Here is an 18,404-nt window from a genome sequence, read left to right as displayed (position 1 = left end):
TATCTGAGCCACACCAGCCAAGCCTATCTCTCTCTTTTAACATCAGCCTACACATTGCTGTAATTGATGAGTAAATGTATTCTGCTTGCATTTTACTGACATTTTTAACAGTGGGACTTCCAGTTCAGTCTGCAAATAAGCCACATTCCAGTCACTGATAACGGACTCTTTACCTCTCACTAATTTACAGTTTTTACCTCCTCCATGGCCAATTACTTTTAAAATTTAATGTTCACAATGTTCAGATAATGTGAGTGCTTTAAAATGTTTTTATTTTATGAGTTAGGCCATTTGTTGGGGCACCTCAAGTTTATAAAATCATGGATAGGTCTTAAAAATGTATTTTTAATGCCTTATTTATTTATTGTTGCTGATTTGTTATTATTTTTTTAAATTTACCTTTATTGATGCAAGTATCACAGATGTTCCATTTTTGGTAAGAGAAGTACTTTTATCAATTTAAGGGACATCATATAATCCTGTTCAGCACTCCCCTTTAAGAGAGCTCTGAACTACCTTGCTATCGGAAAGATGCCTCACCTGCAAGCATATGTTTAGAGAGGGAAACATTTTTCCTGTACAAATTATCCTCCAACGATTAGAGAAAATGTAGGAAAATTCATTGGTAAAAATATGGTTGAGGACAGTGGAGGATCTCAGAGCCTTAATTTTTTCAACTATTTAGCAACCACAACATATACTAGGGTTGTTGTGTTTACTTAAACAAGATGCATACACGCTGAGCACTGAAAACACTTGCTTTTCTTTTTGAGCAAAATGAGGTTCCTTTTCATCTATTCAACAGTTGCCCACAACAAATGCTTGATTTTGGGAACTGGCAATTCCGATCTTGGTTAGAAGTCATTCTTCCCAAATAATAAAATGAACAGTAGAGAGCAAAGAAGTTAAGAACTGAGACTGTACATTCATTTTAGAATTTTGCTGACTTGAAGTTTCCTCTCTGGGTTTATGATGGCAGCAGAACTTCCATGTTGAATTATAGTCAGGTCCACTGTTTTCAGTTTTAAACAACGGATTTCAAATGCCTACAAAACTGTCCCAGTGAAACCACTAGAGGGGGCTAGAAACTTACACTATGCCAGTTGTAGCAGTGGAAGAGACTTGGGTGAAAAATAGCAGATGTTATTGTGATTTAAATTTCCACTTGATAAACATTCTGATTTTTAGACAAATTCAGTGTTTTGATTGAATAGTTTTTGTTACAACCAGAAGGCAGCTTGAGATTCTGGCTAAGCAGAAGTAAGTCTATATTGAGAGTGATTAAGTTCCTTGGAGGATTAGAACAAGTCAAGGTTACAGGTCACTTATAACAGCTTTCTTCTACATCCTGTTACATTTATTTGCTGATAATTTGACATTTTCAGTCATCATTTTCTTGCATAGGCCTATTTGTAAATAAGGGTATTTTCTATTAGTCATAATTTCTTACATTAAGCCCTCTTATATAAAGCTTTCGATAATTTAAAAGATTCCAAAAAGTTATACTTACAATGATCTCAACAGATGATTCATGGTGTCAGTAAACTGAAACCCTGAATTCATTATTATCTGAGAAATACTTCACTGTTTAATTCATTTCTTTCTGGTGTGTCATAGATGCACAAATAGCTTTTTGATAATAATAGCTATTTAGAGGTGTTAGTGAAATAAAAATAGATGGCCGCTGACGCCATCTGTCTTGGTCTTACTGTGGGGGTCTGAAGGTGAAAGCACATTGCAGCTGATGTCATGTGTGTAGAACTTCAGCTTTCTTGCCCTGTTTTGATGAGCTTTGCCATCAGTATCTTCTGCGTATCTGGATTATGACTTCTGCTTTTTCTCAGCAATTATATATCCAGGGAGCCTTAGTCATTAGGCATCTATAGCTCCATCAGTAATAGCTCCCTAGTAAGAGTTGGTGCTCTATGGCTGAATTACATATTGCCAGCTCAGAGAAAAGGTAAGAAGATCACTGTTCTTTTTCATTTGCATTTATTTGAGGTTCACTTTTTTTTAAATTAAATTTTCTTTTTATTTTATTGATCTCAAACAGGAAGAGAGAGGAAGAGAGAGATGAAAACATCAATGATGAGAGAGAATCATAGATCAGCTGCCTACTGGGGACCAAGCCCACAACCTGGGCACATGCCCTGACCTGGAATCGAACTGTGATCTCCTGGTTCATAGGTTGGTGCTCAACCACTGAGCCACCCTAGCCAGGCTGTGGTTCGCTTATTTTTAAGATCTCAACTTCTTCAGTGTTGAAAAGTCTGGCGTTAGGCTTAGGCCTAAAGGGGTAGCTATTATATTTGTATGGTATGCTTTGAGAGATCCCCCAAATTCACTTGCTTCAACTTATCGCTGGTACCAATGTGCCAGGTCTCTTTTGCACTTTTCTTATAGGTTCCTGGAAAAATAGGCCTTGAGGATCTCAACTGGGGGAAAAGGAGAAACTTGAAGAGAGGACACAGTATAGATGCTAGACATGGGGGAAGGTTCACTGGTTCCTTCCCTTTGTGCTGGAAGGAGCCCAGGCTGTGGAGCCAGTCAGCCAGACGGCTGTGCAGTCTTTCCCACAGCGGAATCTCCGGCATGTTAACCTCCCTCACTTCTTCGGCCTCACAGCCTCCCTGCTCCACTTTATAGTTTATGGAGCTTAAACGATATACGTGTAAAGGAAACCTGGCACATAATGAATATCCAAAGAGGTTTTCCCTCTTTCCCCTTGAAAGTGAAAATATACTTATTCTAGTGAAGACTATTTTGTGATTTTGGATATAGGCATTTAAAGATGTTTTTCAGTCACAATTTGCATTTGCTTATCTATATTGCAGTATATCATCCCTTAATTTTCTTTATGATGTGCTGTCACTTATTTTACTACAAGATTATACTTTTTTTTTTTAAAGGAAGCAATGATATCTAGTGATAAAAATGTTATCCTTATAAAAATATCAATAACACTTCATATGCTAATAAACAAAAATTCCCACTCATAGCAGTTAATCATGCTATAATTCCTCTAACATTGAATAAATAGGATGAGGCTATCATTCAATTGATGGCCAGTCTACACTTATATTTACAGACAGTCAGCTGAAATGAGGTCTAGAACTTAACTCCCAAATTTAATATGCCCACATATTTAGTATACAAATGTCCACTGACTAGAATGGGGAAGACAAAACTGATCATAGCAAGGTCAGCATTTTTCCAATGTCTCAAATACAGTTTTCCATGTATTTGAGACATTGGAAAATTACGATCAGAAATCCCTTGCCTTGAAGGGTGTAGGTAAGCATGAATTACAGTGAGGATGAGGAATGAAATACCAGCCTTCTGGGTAATGAGAACTATTAGATGGGTGTTAGGATAATCCACTCAGCCTCCCGGCTCCTAGCGTTTGCTTTCATCAGAACTCCATTTGTCGTCTCTAATCCATGAGCATAGCAATGGCGACCTCAGGAGACTTCCAGAGCAACATCCATTCCTACCGACCTAGTCTGAGATAATCATTATTCAGACAGCTTCAGCAAAACACTTTCTCTTCCCACCCGAGTTCACTGACTTTCTCCTTTTCCTCTTAAATTGTTTATGACTGCCCAGGGGCATGCTAGGAACGTTGACTGTTCCAGGCTATTCCCCAAATTTATAAGCTGGTGTAGTAGCATCAATCGACCTGGAGTGATAATATATTGTATAGCAGATTTCTTTAGGCTTTGAAAAGTTTCTCTTTACTCAGTGTGATGTGAATTGTATCCTGTAGGATTCCAAGGCCTATTACATATATACATTGGGGTTTGGATGTTTCATCTAGTAAGTTAACATTACCAGATCACTTTGACAGGAGTTTAAGAAAAGTTAAGTCTGCAGGCATTTTTAATGGAGTGGCATTTGTATAAAGCTTATCCATTGGCCTTCACTGCTGAGATAGCCAACCTTTAGTATGTCTACTGTCACCATACTTACCCTAAACATAAATGTTTCTCCCACAGAACATTTTCACAGATATTCACTAGAAGGAAAATATGCTTATTTTCCTCTGTGAAAAACTATAAAAACTCACCGATAGTCCTTTCTTCCATTAGGACATTGACAGATTCCACTTTGGTTATGCAGATAAATTTGGTGTGGAGGGAAGAATTGCAAGTACCATAAAACAGATACATATATCAAGTGTCTTCATTTTTTGAGGTTCTCCTGATATAGCTGATTCTCTAAAGTAACAAAATAATGTAATTAGAACTCTGTTAACATACATACTTGAATTTTGATTCACTCAAACAATTCTGAGTGCCTTCCTAGAGTAAAATAATAATCACCAAATTTATTGACTACACATTAGGCACTATTCTAGGCTTATTATTTTATTTAATGCTTACTATTACTTAAGGAATGTAGTAATTATCCTGATTTTATATACAGTAAACTGAGACCCTGAGATATTTAGCAACTTCTTTGATATCACATGCAAATAAATGACTGATATGAGATGAACCCTGAACAGAACTACAGAGCCTAGGATATTGGATATTTAACCCCTATGTGATCTATGCGTATGCATGTGTATGTACACTGAGTGGCCAGATTCTTATGATCTCTGAACACATAATAACCTGGCCACTCAGTGTACTTCTCTTGAGCACCTCATTTATTTGATAGGAAAGATACTATAAATCGTGCACCTGATCAGTTTTTCCCTTTGCACTGGCTGATAGAAAGCTCAGGGCAAATAGGTGGTTGATCTCCAGCAAAAGTCTAGAATACTCTTGGTACCCATTTGAGATACAAATACACTGAGTGGCCAGATTATGTTGATCTCTGAACTAGGCGTTCAGAGATCATCATAATCTGGCCACTCAGTGCATATTCACACATACCTATGTAGGTTTAGTTGTATGGAAAGGCAAATTACAGATACCATCAGAAGAAAATAAGACTACATATAATGGAAACTTTCAGTAGAGTAACAGTAGTAAATGAAGGGATGATAGTCCTATCTCCATGGAACCAGCACATATGACAAGGTTTCAGCTATATTAACAGACAAGCACAGGAACAAGGATCACACAGCTGAACCCCTTTCGTTAGAAGGAAGAAAATAAACTCTAGTAAGGCTTGTTTGTGAGCAGGAGCTATTTCAGGATATTAGATCCCAAACATTTTATGTATAGCAATTTTTGATGGAAAGGCAACCATGATACTTTAAAAAATCAAAACATGAACAGGTGAGAAAAAAAGTGAGAGTGTTCCAATTGCCAGCTTTGAGCATCCATTTATCTTCCGTCTGAAACTCTTTTTTCAGTTTTTTAAAAAAATTTTATTTTGATTTTTGAGGTTATTTAGCTATTTTTGACTGCCATATCCAACTCGAGGATTTTATTATACTCGCTTAAATTATATAATTTTTCTCTTACTGGATCAAACTACCTTGAATTAAGTTTCAAATTCTTCCCAAGTTTAAGTGATTGCTTAAAGAGGATGGCCAGCCTCTGCCCATGCGGTACCGTGTTAAATTACCCGAGGATGGTTTCCGTCATTTGTCACAATCGCCTCTTCCTTTACATGGGCTTCATTTTGGGCAATTTTCTTGGAACGGTCCATTTTGCTTTCTGTATTTTTTGTACAATGCTGCTGTTTCTGTTAGCAACATTGTGGGTTACTCTATTTTATTTTTAAATCTGTTTCATGCATTTTCAATATTTGAAATTAGGGGATGTGATCATTGTGACACAGTTCATCCCATACAAGTATAGGAGGCTGAGCTTTGGATCTATTTCTCTATTTTTGATATTAACTTAATTTACTATGGATAATTGAGCAAATGATCCCAAATTGTTTTTACTCCACTGTTCTGTAGGTTTCATGCGCTTTTTAAAACTACTTTCATTCTGATTGTTAACATCCCTCCCCCTTCGTGGCCACTTACTGCTATATTCACTATAACATAAAAGAGAAGGTGTCCTTTTGAAGGACCTGATTTTCATACGACAGTAACTATGTTCAATGTGATAAACTACGTGCATTGGATAAGTGCTGAGACATCCTAGGTGCGCCTATGGCTCAGAGCAGCTTAGAGCAAGCCTGGAAAGTTCCACTTGGGCATTCAAGTGCTAAATTGAGCTCAGTAAAGTTGGCCATTTCCCTGCAGCCACAGACTTTGGGCAGATGTAATAATGCAAGTGTCACCTTAACTGGAACACTCCCTTTGAATGTCCTCTCCTACACACGTTAGTTTCTATTGACTTTTTATTTAACTTGCTCACGAAGCATGAAAAAAAACAGACAAGAACGTTTTGTACTGATATTTGATTGAAGTTTCGAGAGAAAAAAATGTCACCTAAAAGATGTGAAAACTTAGATATAAGACAGAGAAGAGAAGGCACTTCTTTCTAATGATAATTTATATTTTTTTTGTAGAAAAAAAAAAGAAAAAGAAACAATAGTTTTGAAGTATACTAAATATAGAAGAAATTAAGGAAAGAAATATGTATGTTTTATATATAACATATGATTGCATGTTATAATTTTTAATGATACTTTGCTATGACATGTCACTGTTTTCCCCAATCCAGTTTGTGGACATTCAAATATATACTACACTAGAGGCCTGATGCACAAAGATTTGTGCAAGAATGGGCCTTTCTTCCCCTGACTGCTGGCACCACCTTCACTCCACCAAAGCTGCCTTTCCCCTTCCCACACTCTCCAGAGGCCCTGAGCAGCTAGGGTTGTGTGGATCTCCTGCATCATCACACAAGCGTCCCACCCCCAGCTTCTTTGTGCCTGCATATGCAAATTAGCCCACCATCTTTGTTGGGTTAATTTGCATACGCGCTCCTGATTGGCTGTTGGTTGTTGTGAAGATATGGCCAATTTGCATACTTCTCTTTTATTTGTGTAGATTTGTGGGTATAAGTCATACATATTTCTTTCCTCAATTTCTTCTATATTCAGTACACTTTAAAGCTAAAGTTGTTTATTTTTCAGAGGTAGTGCATGTTTGAATGAGGATTTGTGTGTTCAGGACTGTTGAAATCCAAGGACAGTGTTTTCCCTTCAATATATCCCAATGTCATGGGAGCCAAGGGAAGAGAGACTTTAAAACAAAACAAGTGAAACAGGAAGACACTTTCAACAATATTGCATTGTTTAGGGAGAATAGAAAGGGAGTCGAACCAGTCCTCCAAAGTTGATGATATGGGGTAGGAGTAGTAGCTGGACTATAAGGACCAAATGTGCAACAAGAAAGAGATAAGTAAATGAAAAAAATTCTACTTAGAAAGTGACAAATTGTGTTTGCTCTTCTTTTGTTATATTTCTGCTATGTTTCATAAAAATGAGAATCTTTCCATAAAGAAATGAAGTCTATGAACAGAATCGGGTGGATATTATCTACCTCCTAGAAGCCTGATGCACAAAATTCATGCAAGAGTAGGCCTTCCTTTCCCCGTGGCTGCCGGCACACCGGCTTCCCTCTGGCACCTGGGACTTGGGCTTCCCTTGCAGCTTTGTCCGGAAGGTCATCCAGAAAGATGTCCAGTCTAATTAGCATACAACTTTTATTATAATAGATTTGCTCAATATACATAGCTGGAGCCACACTGTTTCACTTCATTGTTCTGTAATTATTATATGCATGCTAGTGACAGTCTCCAATTAAATTGTAAATTCCATTATGACAAATTCCAATATACTATTATAAGCTTTCCTTAAGAGCTTTTGCTGATATGTGTGTATGCAGAATAGAATTCACCATCCTAAAGTATAGTGTGAGTTCTGAAACAGAGAGGACTGGCTTCCAATTCTTTATTTACCATATATTTTCTTGGAAATTGGCCTTGCATAGAGTAAACACTCAGTAATAATAGTATGATAGCATGCCCATTAAATAAATGAAGAACTATTCCTGGTAGAAATTGAAAATCAGAATTTCTTTGTCATGCCAAAGAAGAAAAATTGAAGTGGAAGAAAATGCATTAAAATCTCTGGTTGATCAAAGGGACTCATAAATTTATTGATTGAAAAATATATAATCCAATATATAAACTCACTCTGTGTTAGAAAAGTTAAAAATTAGCATCTCTAGTTTTTCATTTTTCTAAGTGACTATATACCTAATTATTAGTTGGGAAGGTTCTGAGTAACCTGTTTTCTAATGAAAATGGACTCATTTAATTGTTTTATATTGACAAATAGAGATTACATACACTGTAAGCACTATCATACTTATATGGACATAAAATCTCTATTGCCCTTTGAGAACAACCATCTGTATTATTTTTGATAAAAAATTATCCAAGTTTTCAAAATTGTAACTTTTAGAAAAGTATTTCTGAGAGATAGTCATCAATATTTATAGTTGCAGTGAAGGCTCTGAATTAGCCAGCAATGCCAAAATCTTTATATAGTTATAGTATTTATAACACAGAGATATCTATTTCTCTGGTGACTTTAAGGTAGATTTTTCTGTTATATTAATAACACAGGTAGAACATGATCAATATTCTATTTCTGCGGATGGTAAACCTGAGTCACACTGACGTGTGTGCCATGCCTCATGCCACGCTAGTCAGAGGAAAGCCAGAGATGTAGACGAGGGCTCCTGCCTTTGGTTCTAGTCACTAATTTTCCAAAGCTGCTTTTCAGAGAGATGACTTTTAAATCAGACAGCTGGAGATCACTTCCTCCTTAGCTGTCAAGTGGTGAGCTGTGTGTTTTCCTGCTTGAATTGCTGACCCCATTTAGAGCAGAAGCGTTGTAAGAGATGTGCCCTTCTCTAGAACTCTTGTGGGGAAACACGGGGGCCAGGCAGAGAGGAAGCCCCCGCGGGTCACCTTTGAAAGACTTCAACAGCGTTTCCAAGGGCACGGGGAGCTGGGATAAGGATTCCTTTTGTAAAATTACCATGCTTCTAGTAAAAAGACTCTTCGTACACATGCGTGCATGCACACACATCTATTTTCTCTCCTTTCAATAAAATGCAGATGCCTGACCTCCCATGTTAATGCAGGCGTGTGTAAAAAGCTTCTGAAGCATAGACTAGAAATTAAGTTTAGGCAAAAGAGACTCCAGGAGCTATAACGACAGAAGCTAGATCATCACCAACGGACTCCCAGAATGTGTTCCCTGGCTTGTTCATACCTGTGATGCCCTTATGGGGCATGGAGCCTTCTCACCTGCCCCTGGCAATGCCGTGCGTGGTGTCTGTCCTGAGGAGCATGGGGCAGTGGCTGTGCCTCCCAGCAGAGTAAAGGCTGCTGCACATCCTCTCGGGATCACTTGTGATCGGCAGGGAGTCCAGAGAGGTGGCCCTCACCACCGCAAGGTGTGGAGGCAGGCATGGTTCAGAGCAGAGGGAGGGGACTGAGAGGAGCTGTGGTGCAGGGGCCACGTGTAGGTGACCTACTGGTTCTGTTCTGCTTCGTTCCTGCTATTTCTTCTCTTCTTCCTCCTTCTCCTGTCCTGTGAGGACTGCTCCCCGTCCTCCTCCTCTTCTGGCAGCAAGTACTTATTACCTGCTCGGCGTTGTGCTAAGTAAACTCTCTAAACTTTTATTGTTTCATCCGATGGATTTTTTCTTTCTCAGCATAGATGGAGCCTGACTCTAGAATTGGCCACTGGTATTTGCCTAGCCATGGTTGGAACAGGCAGTTAGGCATTATTTGCTGATGTGAATGTAAAGATGATGGAATATCGGCGTCAAATCGGCCATGTTGACATTGCACATACTGCCTCGTCTCCTACCCTACCTCGTACTCTTTAGCTGATGGACTGATTTAATTGGCCATCCTTTGCTATAGGCAGCTTGGAGAGTGAGCTCCTCAATTTGGTCTTGAATATATATATAATATATATATATATATAGTGATTAGTGTGAAGAACATAAGAATTGTCCCTATCATGGCTATTCATGTGTATTTATATGTCTTCTTCTACAGAAAAACTCTCAGGGGTAAAGAGTTTTGATATCCATGTAGGTAGTAACCCTCATACTAACATAGATCTAATGTGATATGTGCCAGGAATTTAAGTCTGGGAATGTTCCCACATTCTCTTAGAAATGCCTTCTTTCTCCCTCCACTATTTTAGAAAAGGTGTGATATTTCTCATTCAAAGACTAAAACTAATTGATCAAAAATTAATTTTATATGCATGTTATATTTAATCATACATATAACCATCTTGTCATCAATAATATATAAATGGCCTTATCAGGTTGAAAGCAACATCACAATATTTCTGAATTATTGGGATCACTAAAATTGTTTTTTAAAAATTGAAGTTATGTACTTAAAAATATCTACAGTATCTATTTCTCATAAGGCTTTCTTCTTTGTTTTGATTTAGTTGTTGTTAATAGACTTTAAAGTGAAATATAGTTTTAAGTGTGCTGTCCTTGAAAATCAATACTTATAGCATCATTGTGATAGTGCTAAGTGGACCCAGATCCGAACAGATAATTTTCCTGGTGGCAGCCTTCCACATGGACATTGGACACAGATGTTGTTTGTCCTGCACGTGAGAAAAAGAGAGAGGTTTTCTTAATTCCCCCAAAGGCCTTATTGCTTTATAGAATCAGGGCACGGCGCTCTGAAAAAAGTTGAAAGAAAAGAGTAGTATTTATCCAATTGTCTGGCTTTCTAAATGCCATGCTGCTTTGGAAAAAAATATATATATTCTTTGCATTTTTTTTTTAAAGAGGTAACAAGCTGTTTCCTTGAAAGAAAAGACAAGAGACATAACTTCTGCAATGGTTGCATGAGTGTGACTGTGGCATGGTCTTGGACTGTGAGATACCACACGATAATCAGTGAAACCCTGTAAAACTCTGGGGAGAGGCTGGCGGGGGTTCTCAGGGCAGAAAACGTGTGTCTACCTCGGTTCTCTTTCCTTTATCTAGCAGGTGCCATTCCTGAGCATCGGGCCCAGTGTTTGCTCAGCTTCTGCCTTTGGGGGGATTTTTTTTTTTTTAAAGATAATAAAATTGCAAGCCCATCCCGTAATGGCAGGCCAAGTGAAGTGCCCATTTTCACATCGGAGCTGGTGCGCTCTGGAAGGGTGTTTGTTCAGCGTTACTTGTGAGTTGGGGGATCAGATAAAAGCCAGCCAAGTGTGAGAGAGGTCTCTGTGCAGTGTGCCGGCTCCCAGGGTCATTGCGTGCCTCCAGTCTGCTAATGGATTTCCCCAGCTCCTCCACGCCAGGTGAAAATTTCCTCATTAAGCGGAATTTATTCCATTTCCTTTTATCATGTATTATTGAAGACTAAGCGTGAGTGGAGGAAGTTTCAGAGATGACGGGGTAGAATTTTAAACAACAACAACAAAAATCTACATTGGAACTCAGAGAGAGAGAGAGCGAGAGAGCAGAGAAGCTCCTATTGTTTATAAAACCAGAGAACACACTGGAGACTTCCCCCTGTGGAAGCTGAGCTGAGCTGTCGAACCGTTCAAAGATTATGGCCGAATGTGTAAAAGCCTTGATTGTCTGTTTTTAAAATGTTTTTTCTTTCCCCTCTCAAATTTCAGACTGTCATTTGGTGCTGCTGTGTAGAGAGAAACTGGAGATTATGAAAAAGCTAGCATCACAGTTACTTGGTGTTTCTTTGTTTTATTGTTTAGCATGATCAAAGGGTAACCTTTGAGGAGTTTGCCCTTGAACTCTGAAAGCAAGGAAAGCTGGTAGGGGAAAGGAAATTTCGATGTATAGAGGACACAGCTCTGAAATATGGATTTAATGTCTTCATGTTCCAAGAAGCAAAGATAAACAAACACATTTAGTACACACAAATCCCTGTTAAATAACGGAAGGATAATTTATTTGTTACATATATTTTAAAACTGCGCTTTAGTACAATATACTCCCTTCAGCTGATCACATTTCTCACTGGGTATAATGCTCCTTTGATTTACAATGCAATATAAATGGAGCATTCCCTACTGAGGTTTCAGAGTGAGTAACAAATTTAGTGTTTATATTCCGCTTAGTAATTATTCTGTTTCGAGTTTGTTCCAAATTAAGGTTTTCATTTTCCTTTAGAAAAATAGATATATTATAGCCCTGTCCGTAAGTATGCTTCTTCTTAGCTTGCTTTAAACAAATCTTACTCTGATGAAAGTTCTTTTTAGCAGGCAAAATAGAAGGCAGCCCAATCCGGGCAGATAAAGATGAGGATCATGTATCTGAATCTACACATTGTTAAATGAGCTTTTATGTTCACTTAAGATTATTCATCTTGTATTTGACTCTGAAGAGGTTTAACCTTATCTGAATCACTGGCCCACAGCTAATGAATTGTGTCTTCAAACTGTCTCTTCTTTTATTTTATTATAATGGGGCTCAAAATAAAATTTTGTATCCGAACAAGTAGGGAATAAAGCCAATTTTCTTCTGGGTGTAATGATATGCCAGCCAGCCTTGTATTATGCAGAAGCAGCAGAGAGAGCAAATGAGGGACATAGAGAGAGGGGGGTGGGCAACCAGCTCTCTGTCTTGGAGTTAGGGGTGCCCTGCAGAATTAGGTGGGCAGGATCTAACTTGTCTCTGTCCTTGTAATTACCAGAGTAGGTCATAATCAACATCTTTTTTCTCAGTAAGGGGCATTGTAAAGTGCTTTTTGCTATTTCATGGACATGTCTAAAGCATAGACATGAATAACCAGCAAGACCATGAATGAAATACTATAGAACATACGTCACTTTGAACTGCATATGAACATACCTACCCAATATTTGCATTCAGTTTGAGATAGATGAACATGCATATATTCACATGCCATTCCAGTTAATACATGCTCATTTTCAAGATGTTTAAACATGTATCATGCTATTGATCTAATTATTTGAATATTGGACAAAAGTTAAAGCAGTTTCTGGCTCACCAAAAAAATATTTTGAGATTCAGTTTGTGAGCTTAAAACATGCACTTTGCAGGCCTAGCTTGATGCATCTGTTTCTTTTCTTTTCTTTCTTTCTTTTTTTTAAAATATATTTTATTGATTTTTCACAGAGAGGAAGAGAGAGATAGAGAGTTAGAAACATCAATGAGAGAGAATCTTCTATCAGCTGCCTCTTGCACACCCCCTATTGGGATGTGCCCGCAACCAAGGTACATGCCCTTGACCGGAATCGAACCTGGGACCTTTCAGTCTGCAGGCTGACACTCTATCCACTGAGCCAAACCGGTCCTGGCTTGATGCATCTGTTTCAGACTCTCACCTGGTATGATCTGAGGGGGCACCAATGGAGGAGAATTTTCACTCCCATTCTGAAATTCTATTATTCACGATTCATTATTTTGTGTTGCTGTTGCTCTTCTCAGGCATCCTGCTAAATAATTAAAACTCTCTGGGGTGGCTATGCTATGGGGAACAGTAACAACTGAGTTACTCCTAGTGACATATTTTTTTTGTCACCAGAGCTGAGCACAAAATTAATTCACTGTATTTTTATACATCAATCAGCCTTTCTTTTTCTTTAAAAATTTTGTTTTGTTAGTAAGAGTTCAATATTATTTGGTGGGTGGAGAAACACTTTGTATATTTGCTGGAAATATCTTTACATACTCTATTGAACTTGCTTTTAGTGGACAAGAATAAGAGGAATTGTGCATATTTCATCAAAGGAAAACATTACATAGCTGAATGTGGACAGAACAAATGCAAATGTATTGCACTCCTAATAGAAGTGGGAGGAATTTGAATGGTTTCTTGTTTGTTTGATGGTTTAACATAATTATTTATAACTTTCATTTAAAGCAATATAATTATTTTCTTATATGATAGTCCATGAAGGAAAAACAAAAATCACTCAAGGCAAAAAACAAAATAATAACAAAAAAACAACAACACCCAAATCATGACCCAAAGATTAAAGATTAATAAATAATTCTGGTCATCTTTGGACTTGAAAAAGTTGCTTTTAAGCTTGTCCACAGTCAAATTATAGGCTTGATGGTACTTTTTATGTCATGTTTCTTATGTATGTGGTACACTGTTGTTTTGGGGTTAGGCTTAGTTATTTAGGTTAGTGTGGTGGTCAGTATAGTAATATAGTATGGGTTTTGCCTCAGATAGTGTTTGTAATAAAAGAAATGTCTTACTGAAGATCTACTTATTCTTTGTTCAGCTGTTCTTTTACTGCTATCCCACAATGATGGGAAAATGCTCTAGCAAATAGCTAGAAAAAAATCTATAGGTAAGAACTGATGCAATGCTACATGTACTGTGTTTCTCCACTTAACTCAACCTTCATACCTACCGTATTTTTCGGACCATAAGACATTTTCCCCCCCCCAGAAGTGGGGGGGAAAAGTCCCTGCATCTTATGGTCCAAATATAGCCTACACATATACTTTAAAAAAAAAGTTTTTTTACTTGCCCGGCTCTGTGTGGTCTCTGTGTGCTTGCCCGGCTCTAAAATGGTTCTAAATGCTGCTGTTTACTTTACAGGGTTGATTACATGTGTTTATGACTGTGATGTTGGGTTTTAATGCACATAAAATATTTTAGGACACTATTTGTTTCAGAATCTTTTTTTCTTCACTTCCCTTCTTTAAAAACTGGTGCGTGTTATGGTCCGGAGCGTCTTATGGTCCGAAAAATACGGTATGCTTTTCATGTAATTGCAGACAGATCACAGAGAAAATGTGTAGCTTTTCCTCATGCAGGCAAACATTAACAAAAGTTATCATTGAAGATATTTATTGGAAAATAACATTATCCAAATTTCTAATTTAGAAAAGGAGCTTATTTTTCAAGCACTTCCACTTTGAGGCTGAATGCTCACTTGCACATAAACAAATGAGCAATTGGTTTAGGAACATAGTCTTAGCACAGAAAGTGGAAATATACCCTTCTAAAGCAAATATCAACAACAACAAATCCCTTCCTTTGCTTCTGTCTCAACAACATTTTTTGGGGGCAACCCTAAAGCTAACCTCCATAAAGTTGTATGTTTCAAAGACTCTCAGATGCTCAGAAGCCTTTCCAGACTTTGCCAGCAGAATCCGGGCACACTTCCCCTGAGCGCCTCCTATTGTATGTGTTTCTCTCATAGCACCTCTCACAGTACAGCTACATCCGTAGGTATTTGCTTGCCTCCTAATATACTCTGACTTCCTTGAATATAGAGATTCTATACTTTATCTCTCTGCCATTAAAATAGGTAGCACAGAGCCCGACACACAGTACATGTTTACTAAGTGTTAAAGAATGACAGGGAATGTGGCTCTACCTCCATCATCCACAATTTCTTACTTTTTCCAACTGCAAATCTTCCATTTTTTCCTATGCCTATGATCTCTATTGCTGCCTCAAATGATTGCAATGGAGTTGCCCTTGCTTATAGCACATCTGTCAACTCCTTCATCTACAATATATATATAACACTACATTTTCTTTATGGGTCTGCTCTCATCCCTCTACTGCCACAGTCTTTCTCAGCTACAACCACTCACGTTGTTATCTCTTTTTTTCTCACCTCACATTTCATCACATAGCTTATCTCCCCATAAAATGTGTTGAATCAGTCTCGGTCATTCCATTGTGGCAGTTGGGCACCTTGAACTGTGGCTAGGGTGACTGTGGATCTAAATTTCTAATTAAAAAATAATTTAATTAATTGACACAAATTTAAATTTGTATGTGTGACTAGTGGCTACCATATTGGACAGCACAGTTCTACAGCATCTAGCACAGTGCTTGGCACACATAGTAAGTGACTAATAATACTTAAGAAATCAGATTGTGTTCAAGAATTTGGCAGGTAAATATGTTGCTCTGAGAGAATGCTTGTCAGATACCTGTGAAGGTTAAAAATCTAAATGGGAATAGAAAAAGAAGAAAATAAATTCATTGGGAAGGATAAATTGATTTGAGAGACAGAAAGGAATTTAGATGTTATAGAAAAAGTGTATTGAATAGGAAGAGCTGTAGCTGGAAAAGTGTAAACTAATATTGATATCAAACCCCCAAAGAAATAGCTATTAAATATACCAGCTCAATTCTCTTTTCTCCAAACTCAGAATGTGAATTAATTAAAGGGGATTGAAGAATAGAATGAACAAAATACAGTGGGTTTCATTGAACTACATTCTAATAGCAGAATTTCAGTGAACATATTTTATTTATTATTAGATCATCTGATGATACACTATTACATTTTAATTTTAATTAAATGGCTATCAAGCTATCATAACAGAATTTTATTGTACTGACTATTGCTGGTCACAGCTACTTGGTTAAAGATGCTTTTACAGTAGTATTCTATATTTCTGAACATTGGGTCTATGTAAATTATTTTTGTGTACGTTTTGAATTCTAATTACAAGCTGATTTCAATAGCTTATTAGTCTTTTGTATAAAATAAAAAGCCATAGAATCATAGTTATCTTCATTTATTTAACAAGTACTTAGTAAATGTTTGAGGGCCAGACAGCGTGCTAGTCTTTGGAATAATTTGGTAAATAAGTCAAATGTATTTTCTGTCCTTGTGGAACTTGAATCTAGCAGGAAAAAAGTCTGGTTGCTAACAATAAAATAAATAAAGGTAATAGACATTTAAAATACCAGGTGGTGATGACATGTTAAGCAGTGTGCTTCCAAATTCCAACTTGATTCAAAACGTAAGCATCTATTAGGAGCCTAAGAAGGTCATTGTAGATAAGAACAGACTGAGAAGTCTTTGTATTTGAAGCCTGACTTTTGTAGACCTAAAAAAGGTGCTTGGGAGGTGGAGAGAAGTTGGGTAGGTAACAGGAATATCCAAGGCTTTGCAGAAGAGAAACAGCATGGATCCAGTCCACCTCATTGGAAGGGGGTGGGGGGGAGGAGTAAGGAGATAAATCTGGCTTGAGTGGAAAATAATCATAAGGCAAAAAAACCCCAAAAAACCAATAACTTTAACAGAAGAAGATATGTGATATTAGGAAATAAAGGCAGTTTATGGAGTAAATTTCTAGTCAGATACAACGTTGGGATGCCCAGGTAAAGGTGATTCTCAAAGTTCGTACATAGAGACCTGGACCACAGGTCAGACACTGGAGAAGGGGCTGCAGGTTTGGGTGTCATTGACGACTTGTGCTACATGGAGCCATGGCACAGGATACAGTTAGAGGGAGAAAAAGGAGCCAGACTAATGCTGGAGGATAGAGCCTTGGAAATAAATAGTAAATGGTTGTTGGAAATAATAAAGTAGGGTGAGAAGCAACTTACCAGAAGCCAGAGGAAGATACTTTGAGTGGCACATCAAACATGCTGATAGGATAGGAGATGAAAATTGAGGAAGAATTCCTTAATTCAGTAAGGGGGAGGGGGTTCCTGATTATTTTTAAAGAGGAAATTCATTAGGACAGTAAGTGCAGAAACCATTTTTCAGGAAATAAGAAGGTACATATGGTGTGAAAGTAGAAATCCACATATTGAGATCAGCGTTGCAGATAGTAGACTTCATAAAGGCCATAAGTGTTAGTGGGTTATTTGTGTATTTTTAAAAGATAGATTTAAACAAGGTGAATCTAGAAAATAAAGACCTTGAATGCTTTTGAAATGGAATAGTTAACTGCTTCTTACTGTGGTTGTTTGAAACACGAGTCTCTTTCTCATTAAATCCTAGTGAGTCCCTCCCAGCGGAAACCTTGCAAAGGGCAAAGGAGATTGGGTTCTCAGACAAGCAGATCTCCAAATGCCTCAAGCTGACGGAGGCCCAGACCAGGGAGCTGAGGTTAAAGAAAAACATCCACCCTTGGGTTAAACAGGTAAAGTAGTTTCCTTTCTTCTCAGGATTCCCCACGTGAAATGTGGGTACCAACTCAAAGGGACATTGTCAGTAAAAAATGTGGTGGAACTTGAATGTGACTCTGCTTGTCCAATGGCAGCCCAATTTTATCCCGCACAGGATTTAGGTATGCTTAAAAAGGGGAGGGTTAAGGGGTAACTGGGATATAAAGGTAAGAGTGAGCACATGATTTTCTTGGCCTAAATGAGAGGGGAAAAAAAATCAAAATGTCCTCTCCTCTGCTTTTTGACTGAGTGCAAATATATCTGTAGAAAGAGAAATCCGTAATGTAACAGACGGACTTGTAATACCCTAGCATGTTGGCTGAGGCTCTTGAAAAGAATACTTATCTCTCTTGGCACTAACTTTTTACAAGGTAATACTTAATTTTAAGTGCTCCATCATTATGGATCATTTAGTATTCATTGTGATAGGGCTGGGCATAATGAGCTCATCTAGTATTCATGACAATCACATAAGAACTTTCATAGGTGCACCATTGTGATTTTTTTTTTTTTTGGCCTTTACTACACTCTAAGCCATCTCTGGCTTAAAGTACCACCAGCTGGTTTTTGTCCTTTAAAATCACTGACCTTTCCTGTGTGCTCAGGGGGCACATGCATACTCTT

The 18,404-nt window shown here is 37.8% G+C and overlaps 1 protein-coding gene across 1 annotated transcript in view; it reads left to right on the top strand.

Annotated features, from left to right (window-relative positions):
* Positions 1-18,404, top strand: part of CPS1 (carbamoyl-phosphate synthase 1) — a 111,422-nt gene that overhangs the window by 58,685 nt on the left and 34,333 nt on the right. Inside the window, exon 22 of the mRNA XM_036420742.2 lies at positions 17,614-17,755. Coding sequence (XP_036276635.1) covers positions 17,614-17,755 — 142 coding nt within the window. The remainder of the gene's footprint in view (positions 1-17,613; positions 17,756-18,404) is intronic.

This window comes from Pipistrellus kuhlii, unplaced genomic scaffold, assembly GCF_014108245.1.
Source record: "Pipistrellus kuhlii isolate mPipKuh1 unplaced genomic scaffold, mPipKuh1.p scaffold_m20_p_7, whole genome shotgun sequence".
Classification (NCBI taxonomy): domain Eukaryota; kingdom Metazoa; phylum Chordata; class Mammalia; order Chiroptera; family Vespertilionidae; genus Pipistrellus; species Pipistrellus kuhlii.
The sequence above is the reverse complement of the archived record's forward strand: the minus strand, read 5'-3'. Positions and strand labels throughout refer to the sequence as shown.